Source organism: Emys orbicularis, chromosome 8 (assembly GCF_028017835.1).
Source record: "Emys orbicularis isolate rEmyOrb1 chromosome 8, rEmyOrb1.hap1, whole genome shotgun sequence".
NCBI lineage: Eukaryota > Metazoa > Chordata > Testudines > Emydidae > Emys > Emys orbicularis.
In genome coordinates, this window is record NC_088690.1 from 109,841,420 (window position 1) to 109,863,629 (window position 22,210).

General features: G+C 45.9%; 1 protein-coding gene and 1 pseudogene across 4 annotated transcripts; one reads left to right on the plus strand and one right to left on the minus strand.

Moving 5' to 3' along the window:
* Nucleotides 1-1,992: 1,992 nt before the first annotated feature.
* Nucleotides 1,993-4,746, minus strand: LOC135882975 (gamma-interferon-inducible lysosomal thiol reductase-like; annotated as a pseudogene).
* Nucleotides 4,747-10,272: 5,526 nt separating this feature from the next.
* On the plus strand, nucleotides 10,273-21,121 carry CNOT8 (CCR4-NOT transcription complex subunit 8). 4 transcript variants are annotated; one of them, XM_065409086.1, is made up of 8 exons: nucleotides 10,273-10,382; nucleotides 10,852-10,995; nucleotides 12,071-12,212; nucleotides 15,467-15,660; nucleotides 17,240-17,401; nucleotides 18,262-18,406; nucleotides 19,308-19,418; nucleotides 19,729-21,121. In XM_065409086.1, the coding sequence occupies exons 3-8, from the start codon at nucleotides 12,096-12,098 to the stop codon at nucleotides 19,876-19,878; spliced, it is 879 nt and encodes a 292-aa protein (XP_065265158.1). In that variant the 5' UTR covers nucleotides 10,273-10,382; nucleotides 10,852-10,995; nucleotides 12,071-12,095; the 3' UTR covers nucleotides 19,879-21,121. The 4 variants fall into 4 exon arrangements, with proteins under 4 accessions (XP_065265158.1, XP_065265156.1, XP_065265159.1 ...); XM_065409084.1 differs by lacking the exon at nucleotides 10,852-10,995; XM_065409087.1 differs by lacking the exon at nucleotides 10,852-10,995 and having other exon boundaries at nucleotides 20,518-21,121.
* The last annotated feature ends 1,089 nt before the right edge of the window (nucleotides 21,122-22,210 follow it).

The following is a 22,210-nucleotide window of genomic DNA, read 5'->3' on the forward strand; positions in this document are numbered from 1 at the left end:
TATACTATGAGAATTTAAGCCATGGGCATAGGCAAGTCTAATGATCACATGTCAAACTTAAAACAGAACAGTCTACAAAACATTCAATAATCTGAATACTTATTCCTGCAAAGTGGATCTGGCTTTCTACAACAGCCATTTATGGACCAACAAGTCCATATTCACAGAATTTACCATTCCAGCCATTGGAAGAGGCCCATGCAGCCAGTCTGGGTATTACAAGTGATACAGTATTACAGTGTTACAAACTAGGAGGGTGCGATTCTTTGCAGGCACATGGACACCCAGGAGAATTTCCTGGCCTGGTATTGCAGCAGGTGTTTTGGCAGCAGAAGGACGTGCTTGGCTTTGCCTTCTAGTCTGTGCTTTTTAGGTTCTCATACTGCAGCACCTCTGGGGCATCGGAGCACCTGCTTGACCACAGCAGCCCCTGAGTCTCTGCTCACAACCAGCTCGCTTCCACTCCTCTTGCGCTGGCTGTGGAAGGAAGCAGCCAGAGAGAAAAGTGGGTCCCTCTCAGTGGGGCGGGGGGATGAGAAGGAACAGCTTCCCCCCCCTCCCCCCAAAAAGTCCTCTAAGGGTCAGCCAGACTCAGATTTGCAGTTCAAGGGCCCAGGCCTGATCAGCAGCTTCCCTTCATTTTGCAAGGCCTTGCAAAGAGCACCACAGAAGGCAAAGGGCAGCTGCTATCAGTCATCTGAGCTCAGCAGATACTGCAGCATTGGTTAGCCAAATCCAAACCCACTGCAGTGAAACCCACAGTAAACTCAAGCCAAGACTTAAATACACTGAACATTTCCTGAGCTCACCAGAGTGCACAGAGACGGCCCCTCCAGAGCTGGCTAGCTTTCTTCTCACACCTTACACACAATATTGATCCACTCTTCATATGCCACTGGCCGGCACTGCCACAGCAAAAAGCATCTCCTAACCCCTAAGTCCCATGAAGCTGGATTTGCGACACCAATACAATCAGAGCAAAGAAAAGTGAGTGCACATCAGATTGTCAAGACAGTGGGACCAGTCTGTTGGGTGGAAAGAGAAGCAGAGAGGCATAGGGCCTAGCAAAACAGGATCATCTCTGTGTCCAACTTACATCCATCAGATGGCAGGGTAGGGGGGCTGGGGAAACGGAGAAGTCAGTGCTTGGAGGGGCTGAGGGAGCTAGTGTGCATAAGGCATCAGTTATGGTCAACGGGGCACGTGTTGTTCACCAAACATATCCTGCCCCCCGCCCCTTGTTGCATCTGAGCCTCATTCCCTCCCGGGGAACAGCCCCCCCCCGTGTCATGTCTGCGCAGCATAAGGAAAAAGCTGGGGACTGGTCTCGCAGCGCTGCAGCCACTCCTGCAGCTGGAGGCGGCCATGGCGGAGAAGAGGGGATGGGGGGGGGCCCATCCCTCATTTGGACTGTCTATCAGTCCGATGCACAGGTGCCAGCCCAGGGAAGGGGCAGCTCCCAGGGAGCACAAGACAGAATGGATCATCCTTATTTAATTTAGCTGAAGCTTTGCAGAGCCCAGGTGGCAGCACACGGAGGGAGGCCTGGGGAGTGCCTTGATGTGGAAAGTCAAAGCTGTGCATTTAATACTCTAACATGCTGGGCTAAAGAATCAGAATCCTCTCCCAGCCAGTGACACTGATGGCTCAGCCAGGGGGACCAGATGTCCCTATCCAGCAGAACTGTCTCTCTTAGCCCAATAGCCAACTCTCCAGCTGTTGACTCTCCCCAGGACACCCTTCAGGAGTGGCTTATTGGAATTCCCATCTCCAGATTCAAACCGTCTTGTGCCTTTTCTCCCATCAGACCCACCCACATTCACAACAGAACTGCCCCCAACTGCAGCATATGTTACTCTTGCCTAGTCACTGGGCACAGACCCAACGCTGAAATCACGCCAGGCAAAAAGAGATGCCCAGCTGGTTCTGGATGTCTGGTCATGCAATGCCAAGTTCTGGTGCGCAGCGAGTAGCCCTCAGCCGCTGATTAATTCAGGCAGACTCAGTCTTCGGGACAGCTGGACTCAGCCCCTTATCTTTGCAGACAGTTGGCTTTTCTTCCTTGTACATCTGTCAAGCCATCTTGAACAGAGTGACCTATGCTCAGCCCTGGAGAGCGTCCATGTCTTTCCCGTCACGGACGCTCTCTGGCATGTATTTATGTGGTGGTTTGAGGGCCTCCATCAGCTGGGTGTTGTGATGCATCAGCTTGCCCTTCATGCACCCCATGATCTCAGGGAGCTGGGCAGTCAGGGTATAGCGCTGCAGGATTGTCCATCACAGACATCCCTGATTCCATCCAGAAGATCACAAGGAAATACTGGATGTTCTTCACACCGTGCATCTGGCTCACGCTCCCCTGGCACTTAGCCTTGCTGTGTTAGCACTCAAATTGCTGCTTCCTGACGATGTTCTTCTCCTGGGGTTGCCAGCTGGCACCAGCATGCTGCTCTTGTTGCGGCGCAGCATGACGCAGGTGGGGAAGAGCTGGGCGGCCAGGAAGCCAGGGCAGGCCAGGCACAGGCTGAGCGACACCAGCTGGCAAACTATAGCATCACTGACACGTTTTCAAAAACTTATTTTATCAGTTTGATTCCGCCCCCCGCCGCCCAACTTACTGTTACCAACCGAGGTTCCAACCTGAGGCTGAACAGCTGCCCTCTTCTAATTACACTGAGCCTACAATTCAGCCCTCTTTGCAGACACCAACTGGAGACCCAGCTGCTGCTGGCAGGTGCAGGAGCTGAATAACTGCGCATGCCTGTGGCAATGGATTCACTCCATAACACGGCTCCTTTCCCTTAGCCCTCTCTCCTGACCCCTCTGGCATCAACACAGGCCGAGAGCCAGCTGCTGGAACAACAATCTCACCTGCGAAAAGAGACAACTACTATCTGTGACACCACAGGATGCCGCTATAGACTGGCCACCTTGGGGAACCACAGACCTGAGAAAAACACCCAAAAAGGTGCTCAGTAGACACCCTCTCTCGAAGGGTAGGTACAGAGCTAGCTTATGTGCTTCTGGTGCTGCTCACCGTGTGCCAGGCACTGCCCAAACAGGATGGCAGACACGGTCCCCACTCTGAAAATCCTGAATTTTTTTTTTTTTTTAATAAATGCATTCATAGAACTAACAACAGGCTGTAAGTCTCTTAATGGAGTTGCCATCCCTAGAGTTTCCATCAGGTACCTATAAACCACTGTGCCCCAGAGTGCTGGTTGCTCCCTCTTTGCTCACCTCCTGCTGGCTGCAGCCTAGAAGGGGGCCCTGGGTCGCTGGCCAGAGCCCAATCCAGAACTCAATTCCCTGCTTTCCACTGCTGCTGTCGGTCCCTTTATCACATCCTCAGGCAAAGGAGGAGGGAGGTGTGTCTATAAGTGAGCAGCTGATTGTCTCCTCCCAGGCAGGTCATGTGAAGCCAGCATTAGGCCATTACTGGTGCTGGCAACTGTTACGCCCTTTCACTCAGACAGTTGAAAGAGAAAGAGAGAGACAGGGTGTGTGTGATTGAAAGAGAGAGAGTGTGTGTGTGTGTGTGATTGAGAGGAGCATGTTCTTCAAGGTGTTTATTTTTGCTGTAAAAGTAATTTAGCTACATCATTAAAAATCTTTTCACTTTTGTTTTCATAAGTTAGAATCATAGACTCAGGGTTGGAAGGGATCTCAGGAGGCATCCAGTCCAACCCCCAAGTTACACATAAATAAGATTGTAGATTATGCATATTGCCCCCATCCAGTGCCCTGAGCACAAATATTTAAAACCAGTGCAATTCAAGAGGTCAAAAGTGTATTTATTGGGACCAGGGAGTAGGGTGACCAGATGTCCCGATTTTATAGGGACAGTCCCGATTTTTGGGTCTTTTTCTTATATAGGCTCCTATTACCCCCCACCCCGTCCCAATTTTTCACATTTGCTGTCTGGTCACCCTACCACGGAGAGTTATTGGGCAATGCTGCTTAAGTCCTTGGCCCCCTGTCTTCACTACAAGTCTGACTTGTAGGGCAGGGATGGTGTCCCTAGCCTCTGTTTGCCAGAAGCTGGGAATGGGCAACAGGGAAAGGATCACTTGATGATTACCTGTTCTGTTTATTCCCTCTGGGGCACCTGGCATTGGCCACTGTCAGAAGATAGGATACTGGCTAGCTGGACCTTTGGTCTGCCCCAGTATGGTTATTTTTATGTTCTTATGACTGCTTGCTCACATTGCATAAGCAGGACTAGAGAACAATGACTTAAAAGGGCTATAGCATGATATCGGTCCTATCTATGTAGAAAAGATTAAATTGGGATTCCCTCGTGCTTAACAATAGTATTTACACGTAGTGAAGTCTGTCGTGTACATGAGAGCACTGGGTAGTGCAGGGCTGCTAAGAAGTAACTTGTGGCAGCCCTCACTTTTAGTATGCAGGTGTGGTCCCAGAAAATGCGACGTATTCCAGCAGATAATGTGGCAGCTGATCCAAGCTCCAGGAGAGGTGCTGTTATCCATCACCACTTTCTGGCTTTACTATCTGAGGAAGAAACAGAGACACCACAACACACTTCCACTTAGCCCTGCCAGGTCTGCAAGGCAAGTAAGCAGCGTCTCGGTTAATGGTGGCTAGAGCTCAGACAGATCCACCAGTATGAGAATCACAAATGTCCCAAGGTCTGTGGCTAATACCCTGTACTCATAACCACACAGACACTTTTCACCCAGCCGTGTTCTGAGGGAGGGACAGCTCTTCAAACTCCATTCCCATGTTCCCCCCAGAGGGCCACTTGGTCCCTCGGGCACTTGCTGTGACTTTATTTCAGAGCTAAACTGCTGTTACATTTCAGTAACATTTTCTCCTGACTGACACTAACTTCTCTGTGGTGGGGCTGGGCTCTTTCCTTTTTGTTGTTTTCTGGAGCCTCAGACTCAAGGAGAAGCGATGCCGCATTTCACAAGCAGAAACACAGCACAGAGAATGGAAATACACAGACTGAGTGAGGACAGAGTCACTGAGCAGAGCTTCATTCTGACTGGTTCTTGTAGTGGGAGGGTTATCCTGCAGGCATGAAAAAGTAGGTGAAAGACCATTGGAATCTCACCAAATTCCAGACTCTGGTGTTTTCCTTTAACTGTCACTTAAATAAGAACTTGTTTGCGACTGAATCACTCTCCCAACAGAGGACTGGATGGCACAGGGGGTTGGTAATGGGCTAGATAAGGACTTTTCACTTTCCAAGTTGCTAATTTGAATCCAATCCAGGTTGACAGTAACCAAAAGCATCTCCTATTTCTTGGCTATGCAGTGTCCCATCTGAAATGAGTTTGGTTCCCAGTGGATGGGTATCCACATCACAAAAAATCACCATTGCTCCTGAAAATAGGGTGACCAGACAGCAAGTGTGAAAAATCGGGACAGGGGATGGGGGGTAATAGGTACCTATATAAGAAAAAGCCCCCAAAATCGGGACTGTCCCTACAAAATCAGGACATCTGGTCACCCTAAATGAAAAACCTTGGACCCATGTAGGAAACTATCTGCATGAAAAGATTGGTTGTCTCATGTCCTTGCAATGGTTTAATACAGCCATACATACACTCAGTACTGCTTGTGACAGTTCTGTTTTGGCAGGGCCTACTCCTGGGGGAATTCTGCACCATTGCGTAGGCACAGAATTCATGTGCCCTGCAGATTTTTTTTTCTCCACAGAAAATACATTCTGCCGGACAGGTGCTACAATTATGCCTTTCGCTCACTAGGGACTGCTGTGGTGCCAGAACAGAAGGCAGCCAGATCACGAGCCAGAGAAACCAGCCAACTATGGATAGGGAGGAGAGTCTGCGTTCTTCACAGCACCTTGCCCATGGGGCCAGATGAGGAGGCACAGGATGGGATGGGATGGGGTGGAGTGGTGGGGAGGAATAGACAGAACAGGGCACACAGGGCTGCTGGAAGGGGATCACATAGACTGGGGTTCAAAAGAGCTAGTGGGGGGACAGACTGGGGTGATGGCTGAGTGGGGGTGCAGCGCCACTTGGGGACTGGGGATAGGGGGTGGATAAGTGGGGGTGCAGGAACACATGGGGATGGGGGGGATACAGGGACACATGGAGACAGGGGCAGATGTGCCTGATTGAATGGGAGAGGCTAGGGGTCAGTCAGGGTCTGCATGGGAGAGGCTCCCCAACTCCCTAACAATCCTCCCACCCCCAGGGCCGGCTCCAGGCACCAGGCAACCAAGCACATGCTTGGGGCGGCACCTGGTAAGGGGCGGCCAATCTTGGGGTGGCGGGGGGGCAGCGCGGCGCGGCATTCCGCGGGGGGGTGTGCTCCGGCGGCGCGGCATTCCGCGGGGGGGGGCGCTCCGGCGGCACGGCGCTCGGCGGGGGGGCGGCACGGGGCGCGGTGCTCGGGGGGGGGGGGTTCCGGCGGCACGGCGCTCGGCGGAGGGGGGGCAGGCTCCGGCGGCGCGGCGCTCGGGGGGGTTCCGGCGGCGCGGCGCTCGGCGTGGGGGGCCGGCTCCGGCGGCGCGGCGCTCGGCGGGGGGGGGCGGCACAGGGCGCGGCACTCAGGGGGGGCGGTTCCGGCGGTGCGGCGCTCGGCGTGGGGGGGCGGGCTCCGGCAGCGCGGCGCTCGGGGGGGTTCCGGCTGCGCGGTGCTCGGGGGGGGGGGCTCGGGGGGCGGCACTTTTTTTTGCTGCTTGGGGCAGCAAAAAAGTTAGAGCCGGCCCTGCCCACCCCAAAACCCCTGTTCCACACTTCTCTCACCCACACCCAGGCTCCTTCCCAGCAATTACTTCCCTCTCCCTCAGTACCCCTGACTCCTCAAAGCCTTTGCATTGCTTCTGAGGGGGGCAGGAAATACAGTTCTGTATTGCAGTTCAAATGAATTATTACTCAAAGTTCTGTATTAATATGCCTAATAAGGAATCTATTTGTCAAAAAAACATTTTCTGAATCTTTTTTTTTGTCTGTATTGTTACAGACTACTCGCTGACAGGTATTTTGATCATATTGTGTTATTTTGACAAATAAAATATGCAGAATTTTAAAATATCATGTGCAGAATTTTTAGTTTTTTGGCACAGTTTCCCCCCAGGAGTACATAGTGCAGTTAATGTCTAACTCATGCAAATCAAGGGCTATATGCTGCAGCTGAGAAAACAAAAAGGGAACGAAAAACAACTAATCTGGAAGATAAGCTTTGAATCCCTAATAACCTCAAAGATCAAGTTCAATAAATACTGAGTTACAAAAGCTCCATTTCTTTGCTTGAGATAGACACCATGAGAATATGCTGACATGGAAGAGGTCACTTGCTGGAAGGTGATAGTTAAATAAATGACTTTCATAGTGCTTGAAGAAATGTCTGTGTGAAGGGATCAATGTGAGGACTGGGATATTGAAATAAAACTGACATGAAAGGAAACGTGTCCAAGTAAGGCACTGATCTGAGATTCAGTGGGAGGAAGGAAGCCCCCTAACCCTGAATTGTGGGAAGAGAACAGCAACTGCTGTCATGTTTTGTAACAACGGTAGGACCCATGGATCTTGTCATTCAAGGGCCTCTGCTTCAGTAAAGCCAGATGCAGATAGGCAGGTATCTCCCTTGGAGACAGACTCAAGCGTAATCCAATTTAGAGCAGCAAAACCAGAGGCAAAATGGAGAGCACAGTCCTCTCGGCCAGGAACTATGCTTTGGCAGCTGGATCTACTGGGGATGAATGTGTTAGTGACGTTCCAATGAACCGTAGCAGGCTTGGGATTGGGCCTGTAGGCTCCAAGGAACCCTGGCACAGATAGAGATACCCTGATCAGACTGGGGTCCGCTGTAGCTATTGGTTGTGCTTAGATCCAGATGGGCTACCTTGGGTCTAGCTCCTAAGGGGATGGGGCACAGCCCACCAGGCCCTGTTGTTTCTGAGACATATATAGAAATATCCTGGACAAACCTTATTGAATTAAGTTTACATAGCTTATGAGTTCATTGTGTTAAAAATGCAAATGTTTGTATATTATGATGGGATTGTATGTAACTTCCTTAAGAGGGAGACATGACTAACGTAAACCCTGGGGAGTATTATGAGCTTCCAAGGACTCTTTTAAAATAATGGGCCAGACAAGATTAAATTTTTAGTTAAATGGGTTTCCTTGAAAATACTTGGGAGGAGATGAATGCAAATTACACACCTCTGGACCCAGACTTTTGAAGCTGCACCTGCGTAGGAGGAGACTTTTGTCTGCTGTTCACCTGTTACATGAGGACAAGATCAGAGGCCTAAACTGTATAAAGGTGTGACTCATAGATTCACGGGAGTGCTTGTTCTGAGTTAAAAGCTGTTATACACTTGTGACCACAGAAAATCCTCTTGGCGAGGTTTGAAAGACTGATCACCTGCCAGAGCCCTTACTGGGGGAGGGCAGGTGATCTCTGGTAAGCTGCTTATCATGTGTGTAGATTCTTATTTCACTGTGATACTTTTCACCTTAAGAATAAATGTACTTGCTTAGAGGAATATCTACAGGGACGTTTTGGCATAAGCCCACGTGACCTTGGCTCTTGAGACTCACTGCCCGCGAGGGTTTTTTCCTGTACAGACATTTCCTGGCTTGCTTGGGAATTCAGTGTAGACAGGGTACTGTGCAGCCTGGACAACCCGTCAGGAGGGAAAGCGACACAGGTCTGTGCCCAAGAGAGGTAGAGGTGATGGCTGCAAGCTGGGAGCAAAGTATGAGTACCCTCACATGGGGCCGTTGCCCCAAGGGCCCCAGCTATCATCCGGAGGAAGGGGAGAACTGGGTCCTGTCACCCCCAGGGCCCCAACTGGGAGCTAACAGAAAGTTGAGAGTCATTAAGAAAGGGATAGATAATCAGACAGAAAATATCATATTGCCTCTATATAAATCCATGGTACGCCCATATCTTGAATACTGTGTGCAGATGTGGTCGACCCATCTCAAAAAAAGATATATTGGAATTGGAAAAGGTTCAGAAAAGGGCAACAAAAATGATTAGGGGTATGGAACGGCTGCTGTATGAGGAGAGATTAATAAGACTGGGACTTTTCAGCTTGGAAAAGAGACGACTAAGAGGGGATATGATAGAGGTCTATAAAATCATGCCTGGTGTGTAGAAAGTAACTAAGGAAGTGCTATTTACTCCTTATAACACAAGAACTAGGAGTCACCAAATGAAATTAATAGGCAGCAGGTTTAAAAGGGGGGAGGGATAGCACAATGGTTTGGGTATTGGCCTGCTAAACCCAGGGTTGTGAGCTCAATCCTTGAGGGAGCTATTTAGGAAACTGGGAATTGGTCCTGCTTTGAGAAGGGGGTTGGACTAGATGACCTCCTAAGGTCCCTTCCAACCCTGATATTCTATGAAAAGGAAGTATTTTTTCACATAATACACAGTCAACCTGTGGAACTCTTTGCCAGAGGATGTTGTGAAGGCCAAGACCATAACAGGGCTCAAAAAAGAACTAGATAAATTAATGGATCGGCCCATCAATGGCTGTTAGCCAGGATGGGCAGGGATGGTGTCCCTAGCCTCTGTTTGCCAGCAGCTGGGAATGGGCGACAGGGGATGGATGACTTGAGGATTCCCTGTTCTGTTCATTCGTTCTGGGGCACCTGGCATTGGCCACTGTCGGAAGACCGGATACTGGGCGAGATGGACCCTTGGTCTGACCCAATATGGCCGTTCCTATGTTCTTTATAGAGCCCTGGGTCCCATCCCCCCAAGGCCCCAGCTGGAAGCTGTGAGGAGTGGGCCCTGGGGCCCTAGGATCCGGGTCGGGGCCCGTGGCCTCCCCCGGCCGGCCAGGAGCCCCCCTATTAACCCGCCCCCCCCCCCCCAAGCGTTTGCCTGTAGGCGCCGCTCCTCCCCCCAGCCTAGGGCAAGCGCCCGCCCACCCCGCTGGCGGAAGCGCCGAGCAGAAGCCCCGGGACCAGGCCCATCGAGGAAAGCGGCTACCGGAAGTTAGAGCAGCCTTTCCCCCCCCCACTCCTTGCGCATGCGCACGTCGAACAAGACGCTCCGCCCTCCGTCACTCCCTTGCGCACGCGCAGTCGGGCAGCCTATTGCCGCCCTACCAATCGCTTTACGAAGCTCGCGCCGTTGGAACGAGCGGTGCGCACGGGCAGTTGGGCGGCGTGCCTCCTTCCTCGTCCCCGTCCCCCCCTCCCCCCGCGCATAGCCTCAACTCTCGCGAGACGTTCTGACGCGCAGGCGAGGTCCGCCAGCCCGCCCGTGGCGGGGAAGGGAAGGAGCAGACGAGTATAGGCCGAGTGAGAGGCTAGAGCGGCCGGCGGGAAGTGGCGGCTCAGGGCCCAGCTTCCCCTCCCCAGCCCGCGCTCTCTGTCTGTGCGCCTGTGAGGAGACGGCCCGGGCGGAGAGAGCAGGTGCCGTGGGGGGAGGCCCCGTGAGACGCCCCCTGAGGGGAGCTGAGGGGGAGGGGGGAGTGGAAGAGGAGGGGGCTGGGGAGAGGTGGTTGGGGGGGGCTGGGAGGGGGAAAGGGGTGGGGGGGTAGGAAAGGATGCAGTGGGGAGCAGAGCCCCCCCAGCCATTGCCCCCCACGGCTAGCGCCGGGTGCTGCCAGTGGGGGTGACAGTCGCTGGGGAAAGGCGCCTCTGGATTATTTCGGTGCCTTTTCATTTCCGTGGTGACTGAGGAATGTAACTTCCTCTCTTGGAAAGCCCGTGGAAGGTCCTTGGGGGGCAGTTTCGCTGCCCAGGGCTGCCCTCCTGTGGCCGGATGTAGCCCCTCTTCTTCAAGGGGATTGATAGGTCCCGGCGTGAGACAGTCTCCTGCTAGATAATTCGGTGGAGGCCTGGTCCCAGATCACAAGTGTGCCCTCTTTCTCGGGAACAGGAGCATCTCGAGGCAGTAAACATAGGGCTTCTGGCTGGTGGCAGATTGCACCGGAAGCAGTAGATGCAAACTTCCCCTTTGGCTCTGGACCCCATTCCTGAGCTGCCCACAAATCCTTGGAGGCTTGGCTGAGGCGGCCAACAGGTATGCCATTTACATGGAGACCTGCCCACTAATAACGAGGCACAGATAGTATCTCATCCCTTATCGGCTGCCAAAAAGCCAAAGATGGTAACAGCGTAATCTCAAGGGTGGTGTGTTTCCTCTTCTCTCTGTCATGGCAGTAAGGAAATTCTGGGAAAACCAGAGGTGGCAAGAACCAAAAGGCCTACATTGATAATATTAAACTTAACGAAAGTTTAATTCCTTGGCAGGTAAAACAATATTGATCAGCACGTGCTTTCACAAAGTTTTTGGTGGACTGTTTAGTTTCACTGCCGCTTCTGTAAATAACTCCAGATGCCTTGCATGTTGTAACTTGCTATAATCTTGGTGCTTGTCTACACGTGGTTTCCATACTGCTTTAACTATCAGCACAATCCCCTAATGAGTGCAGTTATACCAATGTGTTTATTCCCATAAATGTATCAGAATAATTTTTACTGTTGTAACTGTCCACACTAGGGGTTGTACTGATGTAACTATATCAGCATAAAAGCTCACTCCTTACTGGAATAGTTAAACTTCTACAAAATCTTTGTAGAACAGGCCTTGGGGAATTGAAACAGAGAGCAGCATACATCTTTCAATAACAGTGTAGTAGGGAGCTATTTACTCTTACTTTCTAGCCCTAACAGAACAACACTGTTGCAAAAGCTGTACAAAATTAAGGTATTAGGTCCCTTTAGGCTTGTAGAAATAGGCCTTACATTTGGAGTGCAGACCTAAAAAAGGAGAGACACTGGCTTGTATCAATTGGATTTAGTAGTCCTGGATATCTTCTGCCAATTTAAAACAGGTTTTGCTTTTTTCTCTTACTGCTTATTGCAAGGATATTCTAAAAGCAGGAAAGAATTTAGTTTAATAACTCAAATATGCCAGCTGAAGCTGATACCCCAAACCAAGAACATGCCATTCTAACTTACTGTCTGTCGTTGTGATCTGATTTGTCAAGATGTATTAATATAAAGTAACATGTTTGTGTGTGCTTACAGCACTGATTAGATTACACAACTTGCGGTTCTACACTATCCTACTTACCATCCAACTTTGACATCAGGTGTTTCTACTCCAATTCCTGCAAGATGCCAGCAGCAATTGTGGAGAACAGTCAGGTTATCTGTGAAGTATGGGCAAACAATCTGGAAGAAGAAATGAGGAAAATTCGAGAAATAGTTCTCAGCTACAGCTACATCGCAATGGTAAATATGCTGTACTTCAATGATCACCTGCCTTACTAAACTGAGGAATTTCAATGCGGGTAGCTTGATTGCTTGTATGTAAATATAAGTGTATTCTAAGGTCAATTTAAGATGAATAGTAAGTGGGGGAACAGTTGGAAAGCTGCTTGGCATTTAAAATGTTACTTGATTTTTTTTAATATATGGTCTTCAATATCTTGCTTAGCGTTTATGTAGATTCTCTGTGAAATCACACAAGTATACAGTGGGGCTTGAGGCCACATTGAGCAGCTGAGATCTGTTAATGCTTAACAAGTAGGAATGTGGTATTTTGTTCATATAATAGATTTTAAAAATAATTAAGATGCCTAGTTGGTTATAAGCTGTTTAATGTAGCTAGCATATTTTTCTTTTGAAGGGCTAGTTCATATTGGCTTCATGCTGGTATATGGCAACAGGCACACAAGTCACAACTTGTTAGCTAATAGGATTGCTCGCCTTTTATAATGGCCAGGTACTGCTCCCTTATAGGAAAGAAAATGATTTGGGCTCGAATCTCATGTTGACTTATTCAGGTAAATTTGTTTAAAAGGTCCAAGAATCTTGTTGAGAAACAGTTTCAGGAGGGGAGTTTTGTAGGGGGAACTTTCAGACTTTAAAAAAAACAACAACCCATAAAGCTGTATGTTTTACTTTGACATATGTCATAGTTACAGTATTTACAAAAAAAACCCTTTATCTTCACATAGCATCTCTAAACCTCAAGGTATCCAAATTTCTTTACGAATGCACACTTAGCATCAATAGCCATATTTGCCTTTTGAAAGTAGAGAGCTCCGTATATGCTGTGGTACAGAAAAGAGACCATTTTTAATGGCACCCACTATGCAAGTGTGTAAATATGAATCAGTTCCATCACCACTGAAATGCACACACCTGTGGATGGATCGTAAAGGTGCTGAAGCAGGAGCTTCCTCCTTTCCCATCTATAACCTCTTCCTTTTTGAGCTTTCAAAGTTGAAATTTAAGTTGAATTTACTTGACAATTCCATGGCCAAACTGGTGTCTCACATGCATGATTGATGTAGAATCAGGCAGAAAGATGATGTTGGGCTGTGGAAGAGACTGTCAAATACCTAAGGTTGAATTCTTGTATACACTTGCATTTCCCATTAAATTAGACTATAGAAAATGCATGAGCATATCTGTGGGTGGAATTTACCCCACAAATCTGAAATAATAGTAGAGAACACACAAACATTACTGGCCAGATAAACTGTTTTTTCATATATTATATATTTTCTCCATTATTAATGTTCCTCTTTCTTTACATTTTGTTCATGCAGAAGTTTCTTATCAGTTTAGGGCACCTGGGGTGTGGTGGTGTTGTAGTAGTAGTGTCTCCCAGAAGCAATGATGATCTGCCACAGCATGGGAGATCACACAACAAATAACCACTGTGCTGATTTTTAAAGTGTTTTTAGGACATGTGGTCAACAGATTATAAAATAGGTTTTAGTAGATATTGGGGAGATAACTGATTTATTCTAGGAGGAAAAAAAAAACTTCTCTAGATTTATGCAGCAGCATTATAAACTGAAAGAAAGGGCACCATTGATAAATGAATAGTAGCAGGAGCTAACAAACTGTATCACCACAGAAAGATTCTTTTTTTAACGGAGGCCTGTGGATGAAATAGAAATTATCTAAAATTGCAGTTTCTCTTAGCATTCTCTAAACTTTTTGTTCACTTAATCCAGTTTTATTCTAGTTGTTCAAAGGGTATGAATTGTTCATCAGGTGTTCTAGTTATTAAATATAATTGGAGGATTTGACTTTAAAACTGTGAGCAGACTAGCCTTCCTGCTGGGAAGTAAAAGTAAAACGGCAACTCTCCCTGAAAAGCACCAAAACCATTCAGAGAGGTGTATTTAATTTTTCGTACTTTTCCTTTACAAATGTTTAAATCAGTAGCAGTACAGTGTATGCGGTGTGTGGTGCTGGTTTCAAAAACATAGCAAAGAAAAGAAAAATGCTTCAGTAGGAAATGAGTGTAAACCTATCGACTGTTTGTTTCCTGAATTTATCTCCCAGCTTCCTGACTTCCACACCAAAAATAAATAAATAAATAAATAAATTGTGATTTTGCTTATTATTAATGAAGAGACAGATTAGGAAACAGAAACATGGAGTGATTGTTGCATCAAGTCAGTGTATTGTACTCTTTGGCCCGAGTGTTACCATTAGATACCGAAAGTTTTGTTATGAACAGGAATGCCTATAAAATTCTGAGATTAAATGCTTGAACAATTTAGCTGTGGGCATCCTGTGATTTATCAGCTACATCATCCATCCCCCATATTTTAATATGGGAGTATACAGTCAATGAAAAATATCCCATTTTGGTAATACAAGAGTCATGGGAATACTTGGATCATGCGATGTCTAATATCGCTTTGAGTATGTGTGCCCAGAATAGATTAAGGGCCCTGTTCTTCAGTCTGTGTATGTAAGTTAGTGTTGATGGGTTGTGTGTGCACACTTCTCCCTTAAGATCTCTGAAGTGTGCTGTAAAAGTTGTTCAGCTCAAGTATTCTTTACCTCCCTCATACAAATATTTAACCTTCGTTTAATGTACTAATTTGTAAAAGCAGGTAAATCTTAAGGATAGGCAAAATTTCTTATGTGGAGCTATCGCTCTAGGTTCAGGGTGGTTGAATTATGGGGACGTTTTCTTGACCTTACTCCCTCATCCTGTCTGAATTTACATTTTGGTTCTAAATATTATAAGATCTTGTGTATTAGTATTCCTTCCTGCCCACTAAAAATAACAGGAGTACTTGTGGCACCTTAGAGACTAACAAATTTATTAGAGCATAAGCTTTTGTGGGCTACAACCCACTTCTTCGGATGCATATAAAGAAGTGGGTTGTAGCCCACGAAAGCTTATGCTCTAATAAATTTGTTAGTCTCTAAGGTGCCACAAGTACTCCTGTTATTTTTGCGGATACAGACTAACACGGCTGCTACTCTGATTCCTGCCCACTGTACTGCATCTGTATTGCTAAGGGGGCCAAGTATGGATTTCGTGGTCGCTGTATAGCAGTTTAAGGTTGTGTAGTAAACAGCATTGAGAAAAAGCTGATAAAGCAAATACTGTAATTTTGTACATCTATATAAAGGATGGGAAGTTTAGCATTGAGAGCTGCTAGTGTCAGACTGAATGTGCAACTTGCTGCTATAGCAAGGTTTAACTTTTCATGCTCCTTTCCTAGGATACAGAGTTTCCTGGAGTCGTAGTAAGGCCAATTGGTGAATTCCGTAGCTCCATAGATTATCAGTATCAACTTCTTCGGTGTAATGTTGATCTTCTGAAAATCATCCAGCTGGGCCTAACTTTCACAAATGAGAAGGGGGAATATCCTTCTGGGATCAACACCTGGCAGTTTAACTTCAAATTCAACCTTACGTAAGTCTTCTGAGTCAGAGAACAATCCACTACTCCCTGCTCTTCCCATTATACTTCTACCTGGCGACAGCATGTTTCAGCATGTCCATTGCCAGCAATCGAGGCTGCACCAGGAAAATTCAGATCTCAGCACAAAAGGACTAAGTTGTGAGCCTTTCTGACACCATGGAAGATGTTGTAATACTCAAAGTCAAAGCCTAGTTAAAATATTGCTCTTGATCCGAGCTTCATAACATGTTGTTTGCTTGACGGTACCGCCAGATAGTTTAGTTCCAAACCTTGAGGTACCTTACATTTGCTTTTTGGAACCTGAAAGACTCCTCCAGGTTATGATTTTCTGTAAACTCCATCTCCGTTGTCCAGAAATAACAGATCTGCTCTCTTCTGGTTCTGCAACACTTAAAATCTATGCCTTTTCCCAGAGCTGTGCTGGAGTACAAGTTATGACCTAAGCCAAGAATATTAACCAAATTCCATTAGCTGTCCAGCAGCACTAATCTTGTCAAATAGAACAGGGTAGTGATTCTCAATCTTCTCCATATCATGACTCCATGTAACAGCAGAAATAAGTTTCAGGACCCTTTCACATCTAGCCATAAAGAAAGGGTGGGTGTGCACTTTAGTAGAATTGGCTGGAAATTTTGTGACAGTGTTTTTCTGTCAGAAAATGGCACTTTGTCGAAAGCTAAACACTTTGCGGAAATGTATCAATTCCAACAAAATTTAATTTTGAACAAAACAGACAGCCTCTCAATGTCAAAATGTTCTGGTTTGTCACTTTTGGAATGGAATGTTTCGGTATTTTTTTTAAACTGCTTTTTGTTTTGATATTTCTTTAATATTAATTTTTAAAATTAAAAATGTCAATACAAATGAAACATTTTGATTGACCCAAAACAAATTTGTTTTGAGATTTCATTTTGTGGGAAACTTCAAAATCTTTGTTCTCGTTGTTTCAGAATGGGAAAAAAATTAACTTGTGAAACAGAAAATCCTGTTCCTGCCAAGCTCTGTGTGATACATCCCTTCTCCCCTTTCCTAGTCCTGTTTGGGAAGCCACAGAATAGTCAATAATTAGGAGTGGAAAAAATACAATTTGATTTCTCAAATGGCATTGGAAATGAAGGAAAATAATACATGCAGAGATGTGCAATGGCCTTTACTCTCAACTCTGCTGACCGTATTTGAGCCACATCTGCTCACTTCTGTGACAAAAAGTCTGTTTTGCTTCTGCTAGCTAGCAGAGGCAACAACGCTTAGAAACTGTCAGCCAACACAGTAAAGGTGGGTTCTTCTGGCTTGGACATCAGCAGTGGAATTAATAACCAAGTTACAATTGCAGAATCGCTATTGTTGGTGTTGCATAAGCCAGAAAGATGGTTTCAGTTGCAGCACCAGCAGTTTAGAGAACACTTTTACCTGTAATCTGAATTGATACGAAGTTCACTGAGACATAAAAAACAGTCCAGTGATGCCATTATCAGTCACTGTACTAGTGTTTTGAACTGAAGTATTTGCAGAATCAGCTATGAGCCTGCCAGATCAGCACATCTAATGCAAAGCTGCCTTTCTCTTTTAGGGAGGACATGTACTCCCAGGATTCCATAGACCTGCTTGCAAACTCTGGGCTGCAGTTCCAGAAGCATGAGGATGACGGGATCGATACCTTGCACTTTGCAGAGTTGCTCATGACCTCAGGGGTGGTCCTCTGCGACAATGTGAAATGGCTCTCATTTCACAGGTTGGTGCAAGAGGAATTGAAAGTGCGTTGCTTGTCAGAGAATATTGAAGCAGCAAAATGAATAATCTTGTCAGATTCACTCCCACCTTTGATCTTAATGAATAAAACACAGATTTTAAGGAGATGAATTTATAACTCTATAGTTTGTTTTTCAGCTACGTAAAGTACAAACTGTTCCTATCCAGCTTATCTGGTGTTGGAACTTCCTTTGCCCTAAACTCTAGACTTTTAAAACTTTCCCCTTTGAAAGCAGGAGTAATTACCAGAAAACTGAAATAAAAAAATAAGGAACAGCTTATTAAACTCCCAACTCATGTGCATTGTAAACTAAAGGGTTTGTTTTTCTGACCCTACCACAGTGCTGCTTTCTCCCTTTTATGAGCATCATTAGTATGTAAGTTTACTGGACAGAGGAAAAGGTCTGTGTAGCTGAATTGCCCCTCTTGTAGTTGGCCTCTTGAACTACTTAAGTGCACAGCCACTTTCTCATCTGTCGCTCACCCAGGTATCACTCCTGGAGGTGAGGATGAAAGGCATGGGACCCTAGGCTTTATGCCTTCTTATCTTACCTATTGCACATTGCTCCAGCCACTGAGGCCAAGTTTACACGAGTGTAGACAAGGCAAGTGGTAGGAGGTCCTTCCTTGAGGTAGGTGGTTGAGGTAAGCCCTACACTCCCACTTAGGGAAGTGAGTAAAGTTTTATAAGCCCCTTAGATGTTAATGTCTGAATTATATGCAGTAGAGAGCTATCACTGGTCTGAATGATATGCAGTAGAGAGCCATCACTGTGAGGAAGGGGATATTGCTTTTGGTTGTGGCTGCTGCTGGCTTACCAGATTTTGCACAATTCTCTCTCAGTGGCTATGACTTTGGCTACATGGTGAAACTGCTGACGGACTCCAGGCTTCCAGAGGAGGAACACGAGTTCTTCCATATCTTGAACCTCTTCTTCCCATCCATCTATGATGTCAAATACCTAATGAAGAGCTGCAAAAACCTTAAGGTATTTAGTTCTTGTCAGTAACTGTGTTGAGCGAAGAACGTATTGGGATTTGGATTTGCCTTGTTTATAACATTCTATACATAAGTGTGTAATAAGCCAAAATAGGGGTTGGTTGCAGATGTACAGTATTTTAAAATTTGGTGGTGAGGGGTAATTCCTCTGGCTGCAGCTATGTGTAGCCATGTAATGGCACTATGTACATACGACAGAAAGATTTGTTCGACCTCCTCTGCTCTTTTGACTAATCAATTAGGGAATAGTTCACAGAATTCATAGGGTATTTATTTCTGAAGCCTGCTGAGACTGGGCATACTTGTCCTCTCTCTGAAAAGATGTGGTCAGCATTTTCCTTTCAAATGAATTACTGCATGACTTGGATAACTGCTAAAAGCTGACATCTGTTCATCAACTTCCAGTCCCAGAGTTTTCCCCTCCCCCAGAGCTGAGTTGTTGTTTCCCGTGGTATGTTATCTGAGCACTGGAATACCCAAGTTCTCATCCCAATTCTGACAATGTGGCTTTAGGCAAGTATTTAACCTTTCTCTGCCTCACTTCCCTTGTCTGCAACATGGGAAGCACATGTACCTACTTCCCAGCTGCATTGAGGCTGTATTAATGTCTGCTAAGTTTTTTAATATTTAGCACCTATGGGGCTATACATCTTCAAATCTCTTTCTATGATATTGAACTGAGAACTCAGCCGTTCCCGTGCTCAGATGACCTAGCATTTGTCACTCAGTTCAGGCTCTTCTGTTTTTTTAATTAATACTGGCACATCAGCTGTGATTAACTCTAAAGGCAGCCATTAACCTTCATGTCTAGCGGAAGCATGGTATGTGGCAGCACTGGGAGGGGAGCGATTCCAGGTTATTAAATCAGTGGTTTTTCTCTCTCATTGTAGGGAGGCCTTCAAGAAGTTGCAGATCAGCTGGATTTGCAACGAATTGGACGACAGCATCAGGCAGGATCAGACTCTCTGCTCACAGGAATGGCATTCTTCCGAATGAAAGAGGTATCCCTGGCTCCCTCTCCTCCTTCCAACAGCAAGATGAGGGGGACATAGTTTATGGCCTGACTTTTCCCTCCCCTGCATGCACTCCCTGGCCTTTTCATTTTTGGATCCTTATTGTCAGCCCTTTAGGCCTTAGACTAGCAGTCGTGAAACTCGGTAGTGTTGGCAAACATTTCTTCTCCACCCATCCCCTCCTCCCCATGGGTTTGTTGATTGCAGCCACTTCTGGGGTGGAGGGTGGCATTTAAACAGAGCTGTACTTTGGGGTCAAAGGCACTATAAAAAAATGGAGAATTTTTCCCCCCTCCAGTTGTTCTTTGAGGACACGATTGATGATGCAAAGTACTGTGGGCGGTTATATGGCCTTGGCACAGGAGTGGCACAGAAACAGAATGAGGATGTGGACACAGCCCAAGAGAAGATGAGCATCTTGGCTATTATCAACAACTTGCAGCAGTGATAACTGGGTACCACTCGGCAAGATATGGTCCCAGAGTGGCAGCTGCAGTCCTAAACTGTTTCCAGCAGTCTCTCTCATACAAATGACGTCCAACAGTATGCATTTGGCATGAGGACTAGAGATTTGCTGAAGACAAAAGATGCTCCTCGTTTCGGTTCAAACTTAGAAGGGGTTTATAACAATGGCAGCATTGGTGACTTGCCATCTTTTTAGTACCAAGGACAAGAGACACACAATTAATGTATATACCTCTGTTTTCTTCCTTTTAAAATATACTGAATCTGCAAGGAAGACTTTACTCCAGAACGTTCAGCAGAACTGAGGTTCTGAAATGCCAGTGAAATCAGAGAGACAAACGCATTTGCAGATTGTGCTTTAAGAAGCTTATTTTAAATTTTTTTGTTGGCTGTAAGGATGACATCTGCTCCTCATCCTTTGCTTGTTTTTATCTTTGCGTATTCTGTAGAAACGACCCACTCGTTCATGGCAGAGTTTTGGGACAGGATAATGTAAGAGACTTTCTCTGGAGCTAAAACATTCAAATAGATCTGTCTTGGTAACTGTCAGACATGGTGTACTTGGAGCTGAGGGGACCACCTTCGTAGCTTCTAATTCAGTACAATTTCCCACTTTCTTTAGGACTGTTGTGCCAGAGAGGTGTGTCACACCTGTAAGACTCATCTATCTTCTCATAGGTATTAATACAATAAACTGTTCTGCAATCGTTTAAATGGCCTAGAAGTTTGCCTTTTCTAGAAGAGATTTGTAACAGTTTGGACCAAAATTGATGTTGACTTCAGCTACTTGGTATTACCTGATAATGTGGAAGATTTTACCCTTTTCATTACAGCATGAGCAAGTTTAGTAGGTGCATAAATGTGTAAAAAGTGGCTCTAGTTTTATATTTTAGTGATTTAACAGCCTGTCAAAGCAATTGGATTTCCCTTTTATAGAGATAATATCCCAAGGGTGGGAAGCTCACAATTCTGTCTTTTTAAAAAATTAGATATTCTAAAAGTACACGCCTATATTTTTGAACAGCTTGGAAATATGTTTAAAAGAAAACCCAAAACTTTTGTCCAGAGCAAATTAAAACTATTTCTGAGTCTTGCATTTTAACAAGCTTATAAAAATTCTTGATTTTTTTGCAATGATTAAAATGTTATAAGCTGGTATTTAAAATGCGTGTAAATACTATTGATGTTTTTAATTTTGTAAAATAAAGATTTTTTTTTTAAACCAGTTATAGGTTTTGATCTTTTCTAGTTAATTCTAATACTTACAGCCAAGTACCTCATGAAATTCTACATTAACTTTTCCAAATTCTCTACCGGTAAATGCAGCAGGATATGAGCATGGCAGCACTGATCAGACAGACTAACGCAATTGTGCTTCATCCAATAATTAATGGATCTTTACCTGCTGCACGTTGCCAGTTGTGGGATACCCATTAACCAACTCCAGGAGGCTAGTTATTATATCTTGGGACATATTATATTGGCTGTAATGAATGTGGGAGGTTCTGCAGTTCAGAAAGGGGAATGAACACATGATTAGAGGGTAGCTGTACCCCAGCCCTAAATACTTGTTAATGGCAGCTGAAGTAGTTTGCTGTTGGCTCCCAGGTCTATTGAGGTGAGAAACAGAGCAGAGTTTTCTTATGCTGTGTTCTCTTGGAGCCTTGCCAGCATGTAAGGCCAGTTTGCGATGGAAGCTGACTGTTTCCCTTATATCTTTGTCTTATGGTGAGGGCAGAAGCTTCCTCCAGGCACAGCTACGCCTGCCTTGGCAGAGGGTGAAGGGGACTTCCTTATGGAGCAATAGCACCCTCTTCTGGTTTCCAGGCATCTTGCTTTGAACATAAGAACATAAGAAAGGCCGTACTGGGTCAGACCAAAGGTCCATCTAGCCCAGTATCTGTCTACCGACAGTGGCCAATGCCAGGTGCCCTAGAGGGAGTGAACCTAACAGGCAATGATCAAGTGATCTCTCTCCTGCCATCCATCTCCATCCTCTGACGAACAGAGGCTAGGGACACCATTCTTACCCATCCTGGCTAATAGCCATTTATGGACTTAGCCACCATGAATTTATCCAGTCCCCTTTTAAACATTGTTATAGTCCTAGCCTTCACAACCTCCTCAGGTAAGGAGTTCCACAAGTTGACTGTGCGCTGCGTGAAGAAGAACTTCCTTTTATTTGTTTATTTGCACACAAGCAACATGATTCTAGGGTTACCTACTTCTCCATAGACCACGAACAAGGGTTCATCAGACCAAGATTAGGGACTTCGCTTCTACAAATGGTCTTTTCCTTAGTATAATGAATATGC